Here is a 15,110-nt window from a genome sequence, read left to right as displayed (position 1 = left end):
GTTGGTCATTTATTAAAATATCATTACTGGACTTCCCTGGTGGTCCAGTGGTTAAGACTCCACACTTCCAATGCAGGGGGCACGGGTTCGATCCCTGGGTGGGGAAGTTCCACATGCCGCGAGGCACAGGCCAAAAAAAAAAAACATTACTCTTTCCAATTAATCAGATACTTACCAAGTGCCTCTTAGGGGCTAGGAGCTAAGAGACACAAGATGAGTAAATCACAGACCCTCCCCGCCCTCAAGGAAATTACCATCCTGAGGAAAGGTGATGGATGCTCAGACACCCACAAAGAATCACGTCATCAATTGTAAAGCACACGTTTTTTTCACATTTGAACATTTCTAATTTTGGGATGTGTCTTATAATTGATGATGTGTCAGTTTAACTGGCAGCATTTTTTGCTTTCTTAGTCGTATGTAAAATAATGATATTTTACAATCAGTGACCTCTTAGACTGGATGAAATATAGAATAATACTGTGATAGAGGCTTTAGGAGACACATTAAAGCATATATTGTAGGATTCCAAGGAGTGGACACAGTGTTCTGATTTGGAGAGGATCAGATAAAGCTTCATGAAGAAAACAATATGTGAAAAAGGTAGGGCTTCTGAGACATGCAGGAGGAGACTGGGTAGGCGCAGCATTTCAGGCACAGAAAACAGAACAAGCAAAGACAAGACAGTGGGAATAGCAAATATCTAAATAACCTAATTTGACTGAAACATTTGGCTATGTGCAAGGCAATAGGGAGCGATAAGGCTGGAAAAAACAGGCTGGAGCCGTATTACAAAGATTCTCAAATGCCCCCAGGCAGAGGGTTTCATTAGTTCAGGTGACCCTAGTAAGAGTGTGTCAGACAGCACTGCCAAGATGGCCTATTGTAAAAGTTGAACATGGAATAAATTAACCTGGCACCTGTGAGTGATCGAAAAATATACACCCTGGAGTATTCCCTGGCGGTCCAGGGGTTAAGGCTCCACAATTTCATTGCCGAAGGCGCGGGCTTGATCCCTGGTCAGGGAAATAAGATCCCAAAAGCCACAGGCAGTGCGGCCAAAAAAAAATCACACCCTGGTAACTACTTGGAGCATTTACCACAGACACCCAATGCTGAGCTCTTCAAATGCATTATTTTATTCTGTCCTCACAAGCATTCTATGAGGTAAGAATTACTACTCAATTTTGTGGTTGAGGACACCACAGTTCAGAGAGGTCAAGTATCTTGCCCAACATCACACAGCAAGTGAAAGGGCCAGAATTTTAACTCAGGTCTGACTTTACAGTCTGTGCTATATGGCCTTCCACTCTCCTGAATTACTGTCAAGTATAACAAATCTATGCCACCCTCAATACTTTAACAACAGTGACTAATATTTATTAAGCACATTTATTTACGTGTGCAAAGTACAGTTTAAATGCTTTACATGTATTAACTCACTTAATTTTCACAACAACCTTATATCTGTTTTGCAGATGAGAAAACTAAGGCACAGAGAAGTTAACTAACTTGCCTGAAAATAAACTGCTACTGAGTAGAGGTGGAGCCAGAATTCAAGCGCAAGCAGTCTGACTCTGTAGCCCAAGCTCTAACCACTACGCGTGTGGCCTCCATTATAATTATTATTTGCATATGCCAAAGTTGACAAAATAATTAGCAAGAGTCTCCATGTTTCATCAGCAGGAAAAAAAAAAGTGTTATCATCTACTCAAGGCATCACACATAGAATTCAGAGTTCTTATATAGGCTCCATTGACCTCAGAAGCTTCCTTTAATAAAAATAATTCTTCACAAATATTCAAGAGTTAAGAGTTGTTGAAGAGGGTAAATTTACATGATCTCATTTGACCTTATGCTAACATAATGCCTCAGGCAGGCAGGCATTATTGGCCCATTTTTACTGATGAGGAAACCGAAGTACACAGGCGAGTCATCTGTCTGCTGTCATACAGCTGGCTGATGGAGAAGCTGGAACACAGCGATTGCTACCCCTCTCCAGTTGGGCATCCCTCGTGATAGAAGCAAACACAAACCCTGAGTCCTTCAGCTTCCTTGCTGTTATGTGGTAACAGACCTGAGCCTTCCCGTCTCTCAGGCTTTCTTTCTCAGAACCTAGGGGACAACGTACTGGGTGCATTTCACACTCTGCAGAGAAGCGGGGGGGAGAGGGGAAAGCGGGGGGAGCTGGGGCCAGAAGGGCTGACCTCCGGCCTGAGCTGTGGTCCTCACCTACACAGCAAGGCTAGGGAGCTGCCCTCCCGCCTCGCAGGGTACACAAGCACCACCTCCTGTGGGGAGCTGGTGAGGCACGAGGTTTGGGAGGGGTCTGCACCTCTCTTCCACAGTCATCTTGGTCGTGTGGCTCCCTTCCTGCCTTGTACATATCTGAGCCCATCAAAGTGGTTCCCGTGTAGCTTCTTCTTCACTAGGATCATTCTGGGCTGAATTATTAGCAAATCATTTCTGAGCATCTCACTTGAGCCAAGTCTTTAGCTACCTTCCTTTCAGATGTGAAAATTCATTTTCTCTGCATTTCTTGAAGTTTGCTTTTCTAAAGTATAACATACATGTCTGATTTACCCCAATCCAAATTCTTACTGTACTTAGAATCTGTACAGTTCAACTTAAGAGTTATATAATCTTCTGTATTTACACTGTTTCAGATACTATCTTATCCCCTTAATTACAGTCATATGCAATTTCAGGGTAATGACCCTATTTTAGACATTTGTGGACCCACAGTACATGGCATTGTCCTAGACACAAAATGAGTATAACTGACAAACTGACAAGATTTTTATCTTGAACCCCTTGGGCTTTAATTACATCATAAGACCACAGAAACTTTCCCAAACTATTGGGAAAGACCCTAGACCCTGTCATATAGCCCAACTCCCCTACCAGGGCAGGAACTCCCTATTGATGGATCCAGCCTCTGCTTGAGCACTTCCAGGGCTGGGGAGCTCACTCGTCTGCAGACAGTACGGTAGGATGGCTCTCTCTCCCCACCTGCCCCCTTTTAAGAAAAATGGACATTGTCAGATTCCATTGCAGAGAGACAGAGGGTGGGTCCTGCAAACTGTCCTCTGCCAACCCTGTGCCCACCCCACTGCCAACTGAAGTCTCAAGGTGCCTCTCCAAATCCTGCACAACCTGATCCAGCCCCCACTTACTTGATTTGAATCTTAAGCAAATTGTTACCTCATTAAGTCTCAGTTTCTTCATCTGTAAATGGGGTAACAATTCCAACCTCAAAGGCTGCTGTGGAGATTAAACAAGATAAGGCATGTAAACGGTCTGGCCCACAGCTGCTGTGGATGAGGGGCAGAGCAGATGGCAGCCTGCCTGGAATAAGGCATCATGGTTGAGAAGAATCTAGAGCACTGCTTTGAAGGGAGAAAAGAAGGAGCTCAGAGAAGAATAAGAGAACATTTGGGAAGGGCCTTTAGACAGGAGAATGGAGTTTACAGCTGAACTGAAAAGCATAAATTTAAATCTTAGCAAAAGGGGGCAGGGTGGGGCAGGGGAAGGACCACCTAATTAAGTGCACAATCTGACATGGAAGGTAATGGGGAGTCACTCTGGGTTGATGAGAGGTGGAGTAACGGATCACACAGCAACAGGACTCAAAAAAGAGAATTCCTGCTGCTACAGGAAGGTTAGACGGAAGCAAAAGAGCAGACCAGCAGGCGGAGCTGTTTCAGTGTGGAGGAAGAATCTTTGACATCTGGGATTTTGGAGCTCTACTATTTATTTTTATAGTTTTTTGTTTTGTCTCATTCTGGGCTATCAGCTTGCATATGTAGCTGCCATCAGTATTGCTGGTCCCTAGAACCCCTAAAGCCCCTACACTAGAATAGCTGTAATGGGCCAAAACCCAAATAACCGATCTTCATTCATCATTCATTCACTCACCTCTTCATTCATTCATGAATACCTCTATCCATGAAATAATCACAACAAACACTGTCTAGGCTCTAGAATAAGGCTTGGAAATGAGTAAGACATAGCCATTGCTTTTAAGGGGTTTATAGACTTCTGGGATCAACAGTTTCCCATAAACTCTTGCACTAGACAGACTCTAAGTACCACAAAAGAAGAATGAACAAAATCCTATGCCAGGGGGTGAAAACTAGGAGCCAATCAGGCTATATTTGGCCAGCAAACGTTTTGTTTGGCCCATATGGTATTTTATTTTGTGTATATATATATATATATATATATATATATATATATATATTTTTACAGATTAGGTGCCAACATTTAAAAATTAGGACATTTCACATAAAAACCCAGATCCCTGGTTTCTGGTGAAAACAGGAAGCTCTGAGCCACGCTGGGCCAAATTCCTGCAGGGTGGTAACTAGCAGAAGCAGAGCAGCTGTTGTCCCTTTCAGTCAGAGCATGCGCTCTCCAGTTTGCCACAGTCCTTGCCACTTCTTAGTATCTGGCAGCAAAATCAAATGCTCAGCTGCTAGCTATCAGCAGCTTGTGCTATGAATACTTTTATAACAGTTAAGAGAAAAGTAAAAAAAAAAAATTCTTTTTTACTCAAATCTCTATTAAGAGTAGAAGTGAAAGATACAGTTGTAGGGCTATACGTTTCAAGAAAAGTGCAGTAGAGAAAAGAAGAATACTCCTAGGGAAAACAAACAATTCCTTGTGTTCAAGATGCAAATAAACATCTCGCATTTACGTTGCCTGCCTGATTCCTGCAGGCACTTGAGTTTGCAGCCTCTCTAACACCAGGAATAATTAATGCAGTGGCTAAGAGCATTGGCTCTGGAGTGAGGAAGAAAGCTGGCTCCACCACTTACTCACTGTGTGACCCTGGCAAATTATTTACCCACTCTGTGCTTCAGTCGCCTCATATGTAAAACAGAAATAAGTATAGTACCTATGTCAGGTACTGTTGTGAGGTGACAATGAGATAAAAGATATGAAGTTCTTAGCCAGTGCCTAGTACAAAGTAAGCATTAGCTATTACTGGTGCAGAGTACAAAGAGAGCGACCATCTCCAAAGAGAGGCTTAAGGACGTTTAGGATTTCACTGTGAGGAGATGAAGGCCTCACACAGAGAGGCCAAAGAAAAGACAGAGAGGGAATGGCTCTGTTCCAGTAGCCAAAGCAGAGGCTTCACGATGAAGCTGAAAAGATCATGTAGGAAGTTTTGAAAGTCAGGCTGAGGAGAACTGCCCAATACGTCAGTATGCCCCCAAATGTGTTGTTATATGATGGATTTGGGGGATAAAAATGGAACAGGACATTAAACAACGGTGAATCATAAAGTGAGAAAGTCATTCTCTTTCGATACTCTTTCAAACCTTCTAACAAAACATAGGAGAAAGTCTTGCTTTGATGCTATTCAACTCAAGCACCTCTCCAACCACACTTGCTAAATCTCTAGCTCTAGAAACACTACACCTGAGGCTCAGAGGTTCCCTAGCAACAGTATCTAGCTACAACTTGTTAACGCCGTTTTGTTTCTCCCTGCTTTAAGTTCTACAGTTATCTTACATTTACAGCAATTGCTACTGGTTTTCATACACGGTGTAATAAAGTTTCCCTGTAGAATGTAAAAGCATGTTTAAAGGAAAATAAGTGGGACAATTTAGAAAAAAGGTTAAGTAAACAAGAGTATAGGTAATACGCGGAAGTGGCATAAGTTGTGAAGATGGAAAACACTGATGAGCCCAGGATGGATTTTGAGTAAAGGAACGACAAGATCAGACTGTGATTATGTGTAAAGCCGCCTCCACAGGCCACTACCTCACGCGTGGTATATCCCCTTGCTCCCTCTCCAGGCCTCAGTTTCTCCATCCGCAAAGCGGTGGGAAGGCGACCCTGCAGTCGCCCAGAGCCGGGACTCAGGGCCCTCAGCCCAGCCCGCAGGCCCGTTACCCTTGGCAACCACCAGGGTTCACGCCATAGCGCCCGCCATCCCCGCTGGGGCTCAGCCTCCCGCTCCTCCCGGACTGCCCCGCTCCTCACCACTGCTCGGCTTTATCTCTCCACGTCAACACGGCCCTCATAGCGGTTTCCCTCACGCCTCGGGCCCCTCCTCCCTGCCTCAGCAACAGGCCTAACTCCTCGAGCCACTTTGTCTCCCTGCGCTACCCCGGCAACGCACATGCGCAATGAGCTACGCGCGAGGCAGAGCGCTCCGAGTGCGCATGTCTACAAGGGAGGGCTAGAAGGAAGGAACGGGAGGCTGGCTAGAAGGCCTCCTCATATCTAGGACGCGCCCGATTGGTCGGAATGGGTAGGGGGCGGTGCGTCTTCCTCGACAAAGGATTTGATTGGCTGAGCCGTGGAAATGGCGGCTGTAGTCGAGGGGGGCGGCCGGAAAGCAGCTGAGCAGTCGGATAGACTTTCACTGCCTTCATCTTTTAGTTCCATCCTAGAGCTCCGAGCTGAAGAAGTGTTCACCTCTTATTCCGCTCCACACCCAGAGCGACGCACCCTCTCGGCCTATTACTGCAGCTGGAGACCGCTTGAGGGACACGTCTGGGATGGAGAGTCCGAGCCTGGGGGACTGCGGAGCTGCCCCCTCGGTCATCGCCAACCAGCGCCTAGTCCCCGACCGGCCGTGTGACCTCCGGCAAGTTATTGTCCCCTTCGGACCTCAGTTTCACCACCTGTAAAATGGGAGCGGGGGAGTAGAAGGTGGGTGGGCCTTTCTTACCTAGGGTGGATGGACCCTTGGAGGCCGGCAGGGTTAGTTCCTGCGAACAAGGGCTGGAGTTCTGAGTACTTGTGTATGTGCGGTGTGGGGCTAAGATGATTTACCTACTTTTTTTTCCCCCAAAAAACATGTGATTCTCAGAACTACCGTGAAAGAGGTATTACTTCCTTTTTACAGATGGAGAAAGAGACTTTGACAGGTTAAGTAACTTGCTCTTGGACCCCATAGGTAGTAAATGGCAGAGCTGGGATTTGAACCCAGTCTGTTGATTTTAAAGTTCGTGCTGTTTTCACCAGGATTCAGTTTCCTTATCGCCAAAATTGTGAACGGTATAATTTCTTAAGATCCACCCAGATCCCCCAAATTATTTAACCCCATATTGCATCAGAAGACTTTGATTCTAATTCTAGTTAGTCACTGGCTCGTGCTTTGTTTCCCTATTTGTAGAAAAGAAGTTGGTTAGACATCTCTAGAGACTCATCCAACTTTGAAAATGTAAATATGATTAAGTGATTAGGATACACTCTACTGAAGTTTTTCAACAATAGTAGAGGGGGAGAAGTATTAGACCAAGATTTAGTAGACCTAGGTCCTGGAATCAGTTCTGCAAATAACTTAATCTTCCTGTCACTCAATTCTGTCAATAAAATGAGAGTAATCCTTATCCTACCTACCTCAGAAGGTTATTGGATCAAGAATGAAAGAGAGTTTGAAAATTCTTTATCAAGTGTTCTTTACCTTTTAGAGGATTACAACCTCTGATGAAAGTAATAGACACTGTCCCCCCACCGCCCCCAAAATGCACATATATATAAAAATTTTACCTCACTTATTTCGGGGGGAGGACGGTGTCTCACTGACTCATTTAAGCTGTTCTGTGGATCCCCAGGTTAAGAGCTCAGCTATTGGTTCATATTTTTAAACTTATGCCAAGTGTCACCAGAAATCTCTATAACAGAGCTATTCAATGATTAACAGCAAAAAAAATTCTTTCTAGCAAGTAGCTTGAGCTTTTCATTGTGCAGAGACTTCCAACCCTTTTTAACCATGTTGGAGGACAGGAAGATATTGGAGAGGAGGAAGATACTTATAGCATGACTGAGCCACACTGATTTTAATCTCTCCCATAGTCCAAATAGTCCATGTGGTTCCTTCTCTGTTATGGACTGAAATTGAATAAGCAGAGTCTAATTAATTTTAAATGAGCTAATCACTTGGAGTTTGTTTTTTTTCAGGGAGGAAGGTGTTGCTTTGGGATCAGAAAGAGTGGGAGAAGATGAGAAACAAATGGTGACAAAAAGCAGCAGTGAGTGTAATCCCCCGCTACAAGAACCCATTGCTTCTGCTCAATTTGGTGGTAGCGCAATGGCAGAGTGCCATAAGTCTGTACCATGTGGATGGGAAAGAGTTGTGAAGCAAAGGTTATCTGGGAAAACAGCAGGAAGATATGACGTATATTTCATCAGGTGAGCGTGCAAGATGGTAAAGATAGTACAGCCAAATAATTTTGTCTAGACAGGTGGTAGGAAAGCATAGCAGGAGTTTTGGCTTTTTTCTGTTTTTACCATAAAACCATTACGGATTCTGTTCCTTCACTGTCACTGGTTACTTACATCAGGTGATTTGGGGACAAATACTTACATTTTCTCCTACTGTGAATGGCTACTGGTAAGGTTGCACTTAAGCTATATTTGTAAAATTATGTTCTGTTGTCATAGAGGAAACTATTTTAAAGTATCACTTAATCACTTTTTTTTATTTTAAATGACAAATGCCCGTGAAAGTTTGGAAATTATTACTAAAAAATCCGAAATATGGTCCAGGTTTTTTTTTAAAGTCACTTTTATTAACTAGCAATAAGTTTTCTTTAATATCATTTTCTAGCCCACAGGGACTGAAGTTCCGATCCAAAAGTTCACTTGCTAATTATCTTCACAAAAGTGGAGAGACTTCTCTTAAGCCGGAAGATTTTGATTTTACTGTACTTCATAAAAGGAGCATCAAGTCAGGATGTAAAGACCAAAGCATGGCAGCTCTGCCATCCCAGCTGCAAAACGAAAGTAGCAATTCAAACCGGAGCCTCAGGACACGAAGCAGGTGGAAAAAAGATGTGGTTTCTTTGCCAAGTGCTAGTTTGGAATTGCAAGACAGCAGAGGACTCTCTAACTTTACTTCCATTCGTTGGCTTTTGAAAGAAGATGATGGTGTTAATGATGCTGACTCCAGAAAGGTTAGAAAGTCCAAAAGAAAGGTGACTGTTTTGAAAGCGATTCAAATTAAGAAAACTAAAACAGGGTGCCGGAGGAGTCTTCCAGATCCTGTTCAAAGTAGTAGAAAAAGAGCATCTGTGTATAATAAGGCAGCAGATGCTGAAAGTGAGCCTCTTGCACAAGAAAATCAGCTTGAGAGAACTTGCTGCGTCTCTGATGCCAGAGCGAGCGACAAGACCCTCACTGTGACCAGTGAAGAGGAGAGGCTTGGTAAAGAAAAATCATTGTGTTCAGGGTCAGATTTTGAACAGACCACTTCTGGCATCATAAACAAATTACGTTCAACCGAAGGAGCAGGACACAACAAGAAGTGTGAGGGTACCTTTTTAGAATCTGAGGAAATAAGAACCGAAGTAGAAGTTGGGGAAAGGAAGGAGCATTTGCATATTGACATTTCAAAAGGTGGCTCTGAAATGGACAACAGCTCACAAACGGAGAAAGACTCTGCTTCTGCGAAAATATTCCAAGGTATTCAGTGCACTAAAGTGCTGTTAAACATGTGATGAGGATTTTGCACTTCATGCCTGTACCCAGTTAGCATGTGGGAATAGAATGAAGAAGTAGGGCCAAATATCAGATACATTCTACCAGTTGGTCCTAGTGCCTTGGGTAACTGATATTTAAGCCCTTTTGTACGGCAAAGAATCAGCTGGCTACTGCCCCCAACAGAGGGCAATTGTGCCATTAACCGTTGCCACCATCCTGGTACAACACCTGGGACTCTCCTCCACAGTGCTCTCCCATCTTCCCTTTTTTCCAGCCAATAATCTTACAACTTTAGGGGAAATAAAAAGGTTTCACTTGTGAAAAGATTTGGGGAAGACTCCTTTTATACATAAACTGGTTGAAAATAGTCAGTATCTTCTCTTTGCACCCCTCCTGTTACTTATTACTGATGTGTGACTTCCAATTTAATTTTGTATATATCATAGTCATTTTTATCTTCTATTGTAATGCTTCTCTAAAATGCTTTAGAGCTCTAAGTAATTCAAAACTGTAATCACATAGTTATCTATTATTTGTAATATGCTCTTAATACAGAGTTCAGAGCTTAGCACTTTTGCCTTTATAATACCTCAGTGAATAAGAGATAAAAGAAAGGAGACCTTTGAGCAACCCTATATTAGTTATTCATTATGCCATTATGGTATAATGAGTAACTCCTTTAAAGAAGAATAGTAATTTTACTTAAAGTCCTATGGGGAGACAGCATGGAGATTAGTAGAGCAGGTGGTTAGAGTTGGTTCCTGCTCTTGGTCCCACTCATGATTTTATTATGTCTTTGCTGTGCCTGGAATTTCTCTGCCTTGAACAGAAGATGACCACGTACACCTAGGAACTGCATAAAAATTCTCCAATGTGTCCTTTAAAGACCTTGAGCTTCCTAAAGCCTTGAGGTTTATGTAGATTTATTGCTAGTAAAATGGGCAAGTAAAATATCAGAAACATCCTTTTGTGACTAAAATGGAAGTATGCTAGTCATCCTATGCATAAAGAAGTCTAGTTCTCAACATAAGTACGTTTACTGTAGGTAATAGGTATCCAATGGAGTAGTAAAGACTTTCCCAGTGCCTTAGTTAGAAATTGCCACGTAAATTGAGCTTAGTCTCCTAGTAATAAAGGAGGCTAGTCAGTAATTATCTATAGGAGCCCACAGAAGAAATTATCAAGTAGGTAGTAAGAGCAGTTTCCTTTGTTCTGACTCTGTTTTACTTTCCACTGGGCTTTGCCTATTCAAACTAGAATAGCAAAAAACACTAGACTGATTATCTGGAGGCGTGGATACTTGTCCCAATCTATAGTCAATCCCACTATTGTTTTCAGATAGTTGCTTAATTTCTAAGCCTTAGAGTCTTCATCTGTAAAACACAGGTAATAACCCTCACCAGTCCTGTTTTTCACATCATGAATATTGTAAAATGAGAAGTGAAAAAGACGCCTTCACGCTAGACAAATGCAAGGTGTTATTAACTGACATTCAAATTTAGAGGGTATGGCTATGGGAGTATTAAATGTGATGATTTTAGAAACTTGAAAGCCTAATAATGGTAGTCAAAGAGTCTTTGTTAAATTAAACTTCCCAGTAGATAGTGGCTTTAGGTGTTCTAAGGTCCAAATCTTAGGCTTTCCTGCAGGTTCTGTTTTATCTGTATCCTTTTTTTTGTTTGGTTTTTGGTTTTTGGTTTTTTTTTTTGCAGTACGCGGGCCTCTCACTGTTGTGGCCTCTCCCGTTGCGGAGCACAGGCTCCGGACGCGCAGGCTCAGCGGCCATGGCTTACGGGCCTACCCGCTCCGTGGCATGTGGGATCTTCCTGGACCAGGTCACGAACCCGTGTCCCCTGCATCAGCAGGCGGACTCTCAACTACTGCGCCACCAGGGAATCCCTGTTTTTTGTTTTTTTTAGTAAAAGTATTCACTGCAGAATATTTGGAAAATATGGAAAATTAAAAGAAAAGAAAAACTAGCAACAACCATTATACCATTATGCCATTTTGGTTTATTCTAATTTCTATCACATTTTTTCTTTTTTTGTTAAATTGGGATCATATGTAGAATATTGCTTTTATCACTTAAAAATTAATGACATGGGAAAAATTCATGATGTAGTCTCAAAATATTTTAATAACCACATTGTACAAATGTCATAATTTAAAATATTCTATATTATTTCCAATTTTTCAATGTAGTGAACTCTGAACAAAAATCATAGAGAACTAGTATAATAGTGGTTAAAGGCATGGACTCAGGAACCAGACTGCCTGGATTAGAATTTCAGCTCTTGACACTTACTAGCTGTGGGACCTTGGGCAAGTTACCTAGCATCTCTGTACCTCAATTTCCTTATTTGTAAAGTGGAGACAAAATAGTACCTACCTTGCTCATAGGTCATTAGTAGGATTAAACTGGTTAATTTAGAATAGTGCTAAACTGAACGTTTTATAGTAGTAATGTGGTGTTGTTATTTGCAGCCCTGAATATTTCTTTAGGCTAAACCATAGATTCTGTAAACAATTTTCACTCTTTCCTTTTCAGAAGATGCCATCCCACAGACACAAATAGAAAAAAGGAAAACAAGCCTGTATTTTTCCAGCAAATATAACAAAGAAGGTATCCCTTTTCCAATCAGAAAACCAGACTTTAAACCTATTTCAAGTGTTCCCCTCTAATACAGTGTTTTTGTTTAGTTCTTAGTCCCCCACGACGCAAGGCCTTTAAGAAGTGGACACCTCCTCGGTCACCTTTTAATCTTATCCAAGAAACACTTTTCCATGATCCGTGGAAGCTCCTCATTGCGACTATATTCCTCAACCGGACCTCAGGTTTGTGGATTCTTTTAATCTTTGTCTTAGTAGAGACAGTGTGATGAGGAGAATTGATCAGGAAACCTTGTCTCAAGTTTGATTTTGACCTCAGGTAAGGCCGCCTTCTTTCGGTCAGTCCTCAAACTCTTCACCTATAGACTAGATGACATCCAACAGCCTTTTTAGCATTAAAGAGCAGATTTTCATTTATGTTCTACTTCCAAATTACTTTTAGTCATCACTGAAAATCTGTTACTTAACCTTCCTCCTCTCTGTGTCATGTATAAAAGCATTTCTTTTTCATTGGATGCTTTCTTTAATGTCGCTGGCACCTTATGTTCTGTATGCTTTTACACTAGTTATATGATGATCTGATTATTTAAAAACCGATATCATACAAGGCCAGGTTTTGGCATAATTTGGACAGTTAACCAAATTGGTTGATGGTGTTGGATTTTGACTCTGAGAGTGGTTGCTGATTTAGGTAATGTCTTCTCATCAGTGGTTTAAAAAGAAAGAAAGAAAAAAACTCTCTATATGAGATTTCTAGATAAAGAAGTACGTGAGCCTAAAATCAGCCCATCAGGAGGCTGGCAGTCACGTAGTTACTTTTACTTCCCAGGCAAAATGGCAATCCCTGTGCTTTGGCAGTTTCTGGAGAAGTATCCTTCAGCTGAGGTAGCGAGAACTGCAAACTGGAGAGATGTTTCAGAACTTCTTAAACCTCTTGGTCTCTACGATCTTCGAGCAAAAACCATTATCAAGTTCTCAGGTACTTTCCCATATACCCAAAGGGAAGAACATAAATTGTGCCTATTTAAGAGAGCCACACCTTACACTTTAATGTCCTCAGTTGCGACATTAATAGAGGTCATTCAGCTCAAGCACTGAAGGCCTTTGAACACAGTTCGTTTGCCCCAAAGTGCAGTCTCCCGCTGACCCAGGTGATAAATCTTTGCCCAGCACCAGGTCAGGCCGTGTGGGCAGGATTAGAGGAAGAAGTCAGTGAAGCAGAAAGTCCAGTTGACCTCAGGGACATTACCCCTGTCTCGTTAGGTCAGCACAAAACAATAACGGTTAGTCAGTGGCAGACAAGCAGGTCAGACGGGGGCGGTGGCTGCAGGAATTCAGAAGAAAGCAGCCACAAGCGAGGCTGTTAGGAGAGACTCTTTCCCGTCCCTTTCTGTTGTTCCTCCTTTCCGGGGAAGGTGTTTTCCTAGAGGCTGACCTGATATGTGGGTGTTGTATTCTCAGATGAATATCTGACAAAGCAGTGGAGGTATCCAATTGAGCTTCATGGGATTGGCAAATATGGCAACGACTCTTACCGAATTTTTTGTGTCAATGAGTGGAAGCAGGTAAGGCCCGTCTCTGGCACATTTTGTCTCTGAGGTAAAGTAAGTCCACCGTTATGGTTAGAACTATTTCTTGGACACACGTGCCATTACAGTCACAACCAGCTTTGTTCCAAGCTTGAGGGGCAGTGGTGGCTTGGGGTTATTGACAGCAGGAGAGGGTCCATAGATTTCCCCAAGTCCACAAAAACTCCCTGGTTTCTGACTGACCTCCACTGGTTTGCCACTTCTAGCCCTGTTCCTGTCATTTCCATTCACGTACTGTCTCTAGGCCTAATGTGGCTTTCCTCCTGTCACAGTCATACTCGCCTTCAAAAGCACGCCACTGAGGGGAAGCAGGCAGGTGCAGGATTGGAGGGCATGCTTGTCGGGTTTCTTCTAGTGGTCTCAGACTATTTTTGTGGTACATGGATCCTACTTCGGCTGCCCATTCTATTGAGTATGCCCAGCCCACGGGCATCTGGGTGGCATCCTGGCAGCTGATAGGCACTGCCACATAGCCTGTACACTGCCCTCTTAGTCTGTGACTTGCCCTAAAGCATTTAGCTGGGAGGTCTGGCCAAGCCCATCCCTGCTTCACCATTTATTGTGACCTGAGCAGTCCATTTAACTCTCAGGGTCTGTAGGCTCCTGGAAAATGGCATATTAATACTTGACTCATGTTATCACCACCCTCCACACTGAGTCCCAGTGAAGATCAGTACCAAATTGGAAAGTACTTTGTAAACTGTAAAGGATTGCTTTGATGTAAGCTATAATTTTAACCATTCATGAATCTCATTAGGGTAAAGGTTATCATTTTCAGGTATATTATCATAAGGTACTGTTCCCCCACCATATCTTTAAAAAGCCAATTTAAAAAATGTATTTCTGATTAACTTACATAAGGCCTCTGTCTCCTAATGTGTTGTATTTCTTCCAGGTACACCCTGAAGACCACAAGTTAAATAAATATCATGACTGGCTTTGGGAAAATCACGAAAAATTAAGTCTATCTTAAAACTCTTTGACGTTTTCAAGCTTGTTTTTATGCATCGCTTTGCACTTTGATTCTTAAAAGCTCCACTAAGCACAACCGCCTTCCCAGGTGTATAGATTCCAATCAGCCCAACTAGAAACCTAATGTGTGTCTTCGTAACGTGTGTACCACCGGAAGATCTTTGCTACTGAATGTGCTACGACATGTTCTGAGATTTTTTTAAAAAATAAATTGTTATTTGACAACAATCCTGAAAATGTATATGACTTTTCCAATAATGAAATGTGATTTGAAGTTTAAAAAAACTTTCCTCAGTTATTAATAATATGAAGCAAATTTCTATCAACCTTGCCTGAGGGAAGATTAGACCTCCTGTTGTCCTTCTATAGAAAATGATATCACACAATTGTTATATGAAGAAGCAAAGAGTTTTCAGCCACACATGTCAGAAAAGATATGATAGGGTAAATTAAGCAGTTAATTAATAAAGTATTTTTATTAAAAAACACTAACCT

The 15,110-nt window shown here is 42.3% G+C and overlaps 2 protein-coding genes across 9 annotated transcripts in view; one reads left to right on the top strand and one right to left on the bottom strand.

The window, feature by feature from the left end:
* IFT122 (intraflagellar transport 122) overlaps window positions 1-6,179 on the bottom strand; it is a 69,996-nt gene extending 63,817 nt beyond the window's left edge. For all 4 annotated transcript variants that reach the window (XM_079933885.1, XM_079933883.1, XM_079933882.1 and 1 more), the window contains exon 1: window positions 5,995-6,179. In XM_079933885.1, the coding sequence (XP_079790011.1) occupies window positions 5,995-6,035 (41 nt within the window). In that variant the 5' untranslated portion in view covers window positions 6,036-6,179. The remainder of the gene's footprint in view (window positions 1-5,994) is intronic.
* Window positions 6,180-6,366: 187 nt separating this feature from the next.
* MBD4 (methyl-CpG binding domain 4, DNA glycosylase) lies at window positions 6,367-15,110 on the top strand. Of its 5 annotated transcripts, none has more exons than XM_079933892.1 (8): window positions 6,367-6,608; window positions 7,928-8,154; window positions 8,573-9,426; window positions 11,996-12,067; window positions 12,145-12,279; window positions 12,884-13,033; window positions 13,516-13,619; window positions 14,539-15,110. In XM_079933892.1, the coding sequence occupies exons 1-8, from the start codon at window positions 6,516-6,518 to the stop codon at window positions 14,614-14,616; spliced, it is 1,713 nt and encodes a 570-aa protein (XP_079790018.1). In that variant the 5' UTR covers window positions 6,367-6,515; the 3' UTR covers window positions 14,617-15,110. The 5 variants fall into 5 exon arrangements, with proteins under 5 accessions (XP_079790018.1, XP_079790017.1, XP_079790016.1 ...); XM_079933891.1 differs by having other exon boundaries at window positions 6,369-6,604; window positions 7,924-8,154; window positions 11,993-12,067; XM_079933890.1 differs by having other exon boundaries at window positions 6,369-6,608; window positions 11,993-12,067.

This window comes from Stenella coeruleoalba (assembly GCF_951394435.1).
Source record: "Stenella coeruleoalba genome assembly, chromosome: 10".
NCBI classification, from domain to species: Eukaryota; Metazoa; Chordata; class Mammalia; order Artiodactyla; family Delphinidae; genus Stenella; species Stenella coeruleoalba.
The sequence above is the reverse complement of the archived record's forward strand: the minus strand, read 5'-3'. Positions and strand labels throughout refer to the sequence as shown.

Bases quoted from the DNA above. Each gene is read 5' to 3' on its own strand.
- MBD4 (XM_079933891.1), top strand. From the start codon at position 6,516: ATGGAGAGTCCGAGCCTGGGGGACTGCGGAGCTGCCCCCTCGGTCATC. The intron at 8,155-8,572 runs GTGAGCGTGCAA...ATCATTTTCTAG, and splicing joins TATGACGTATATTTCATCAG to CCCACAGGGACTGAAGTTCC. The intron at 13,034-13,515 runs GTACTTTCCCAT...TTGTATTCTCAG, and splicing joins AACCATTATCAAGTTCTCAG to ATGAATATCTGACAAAGCAG.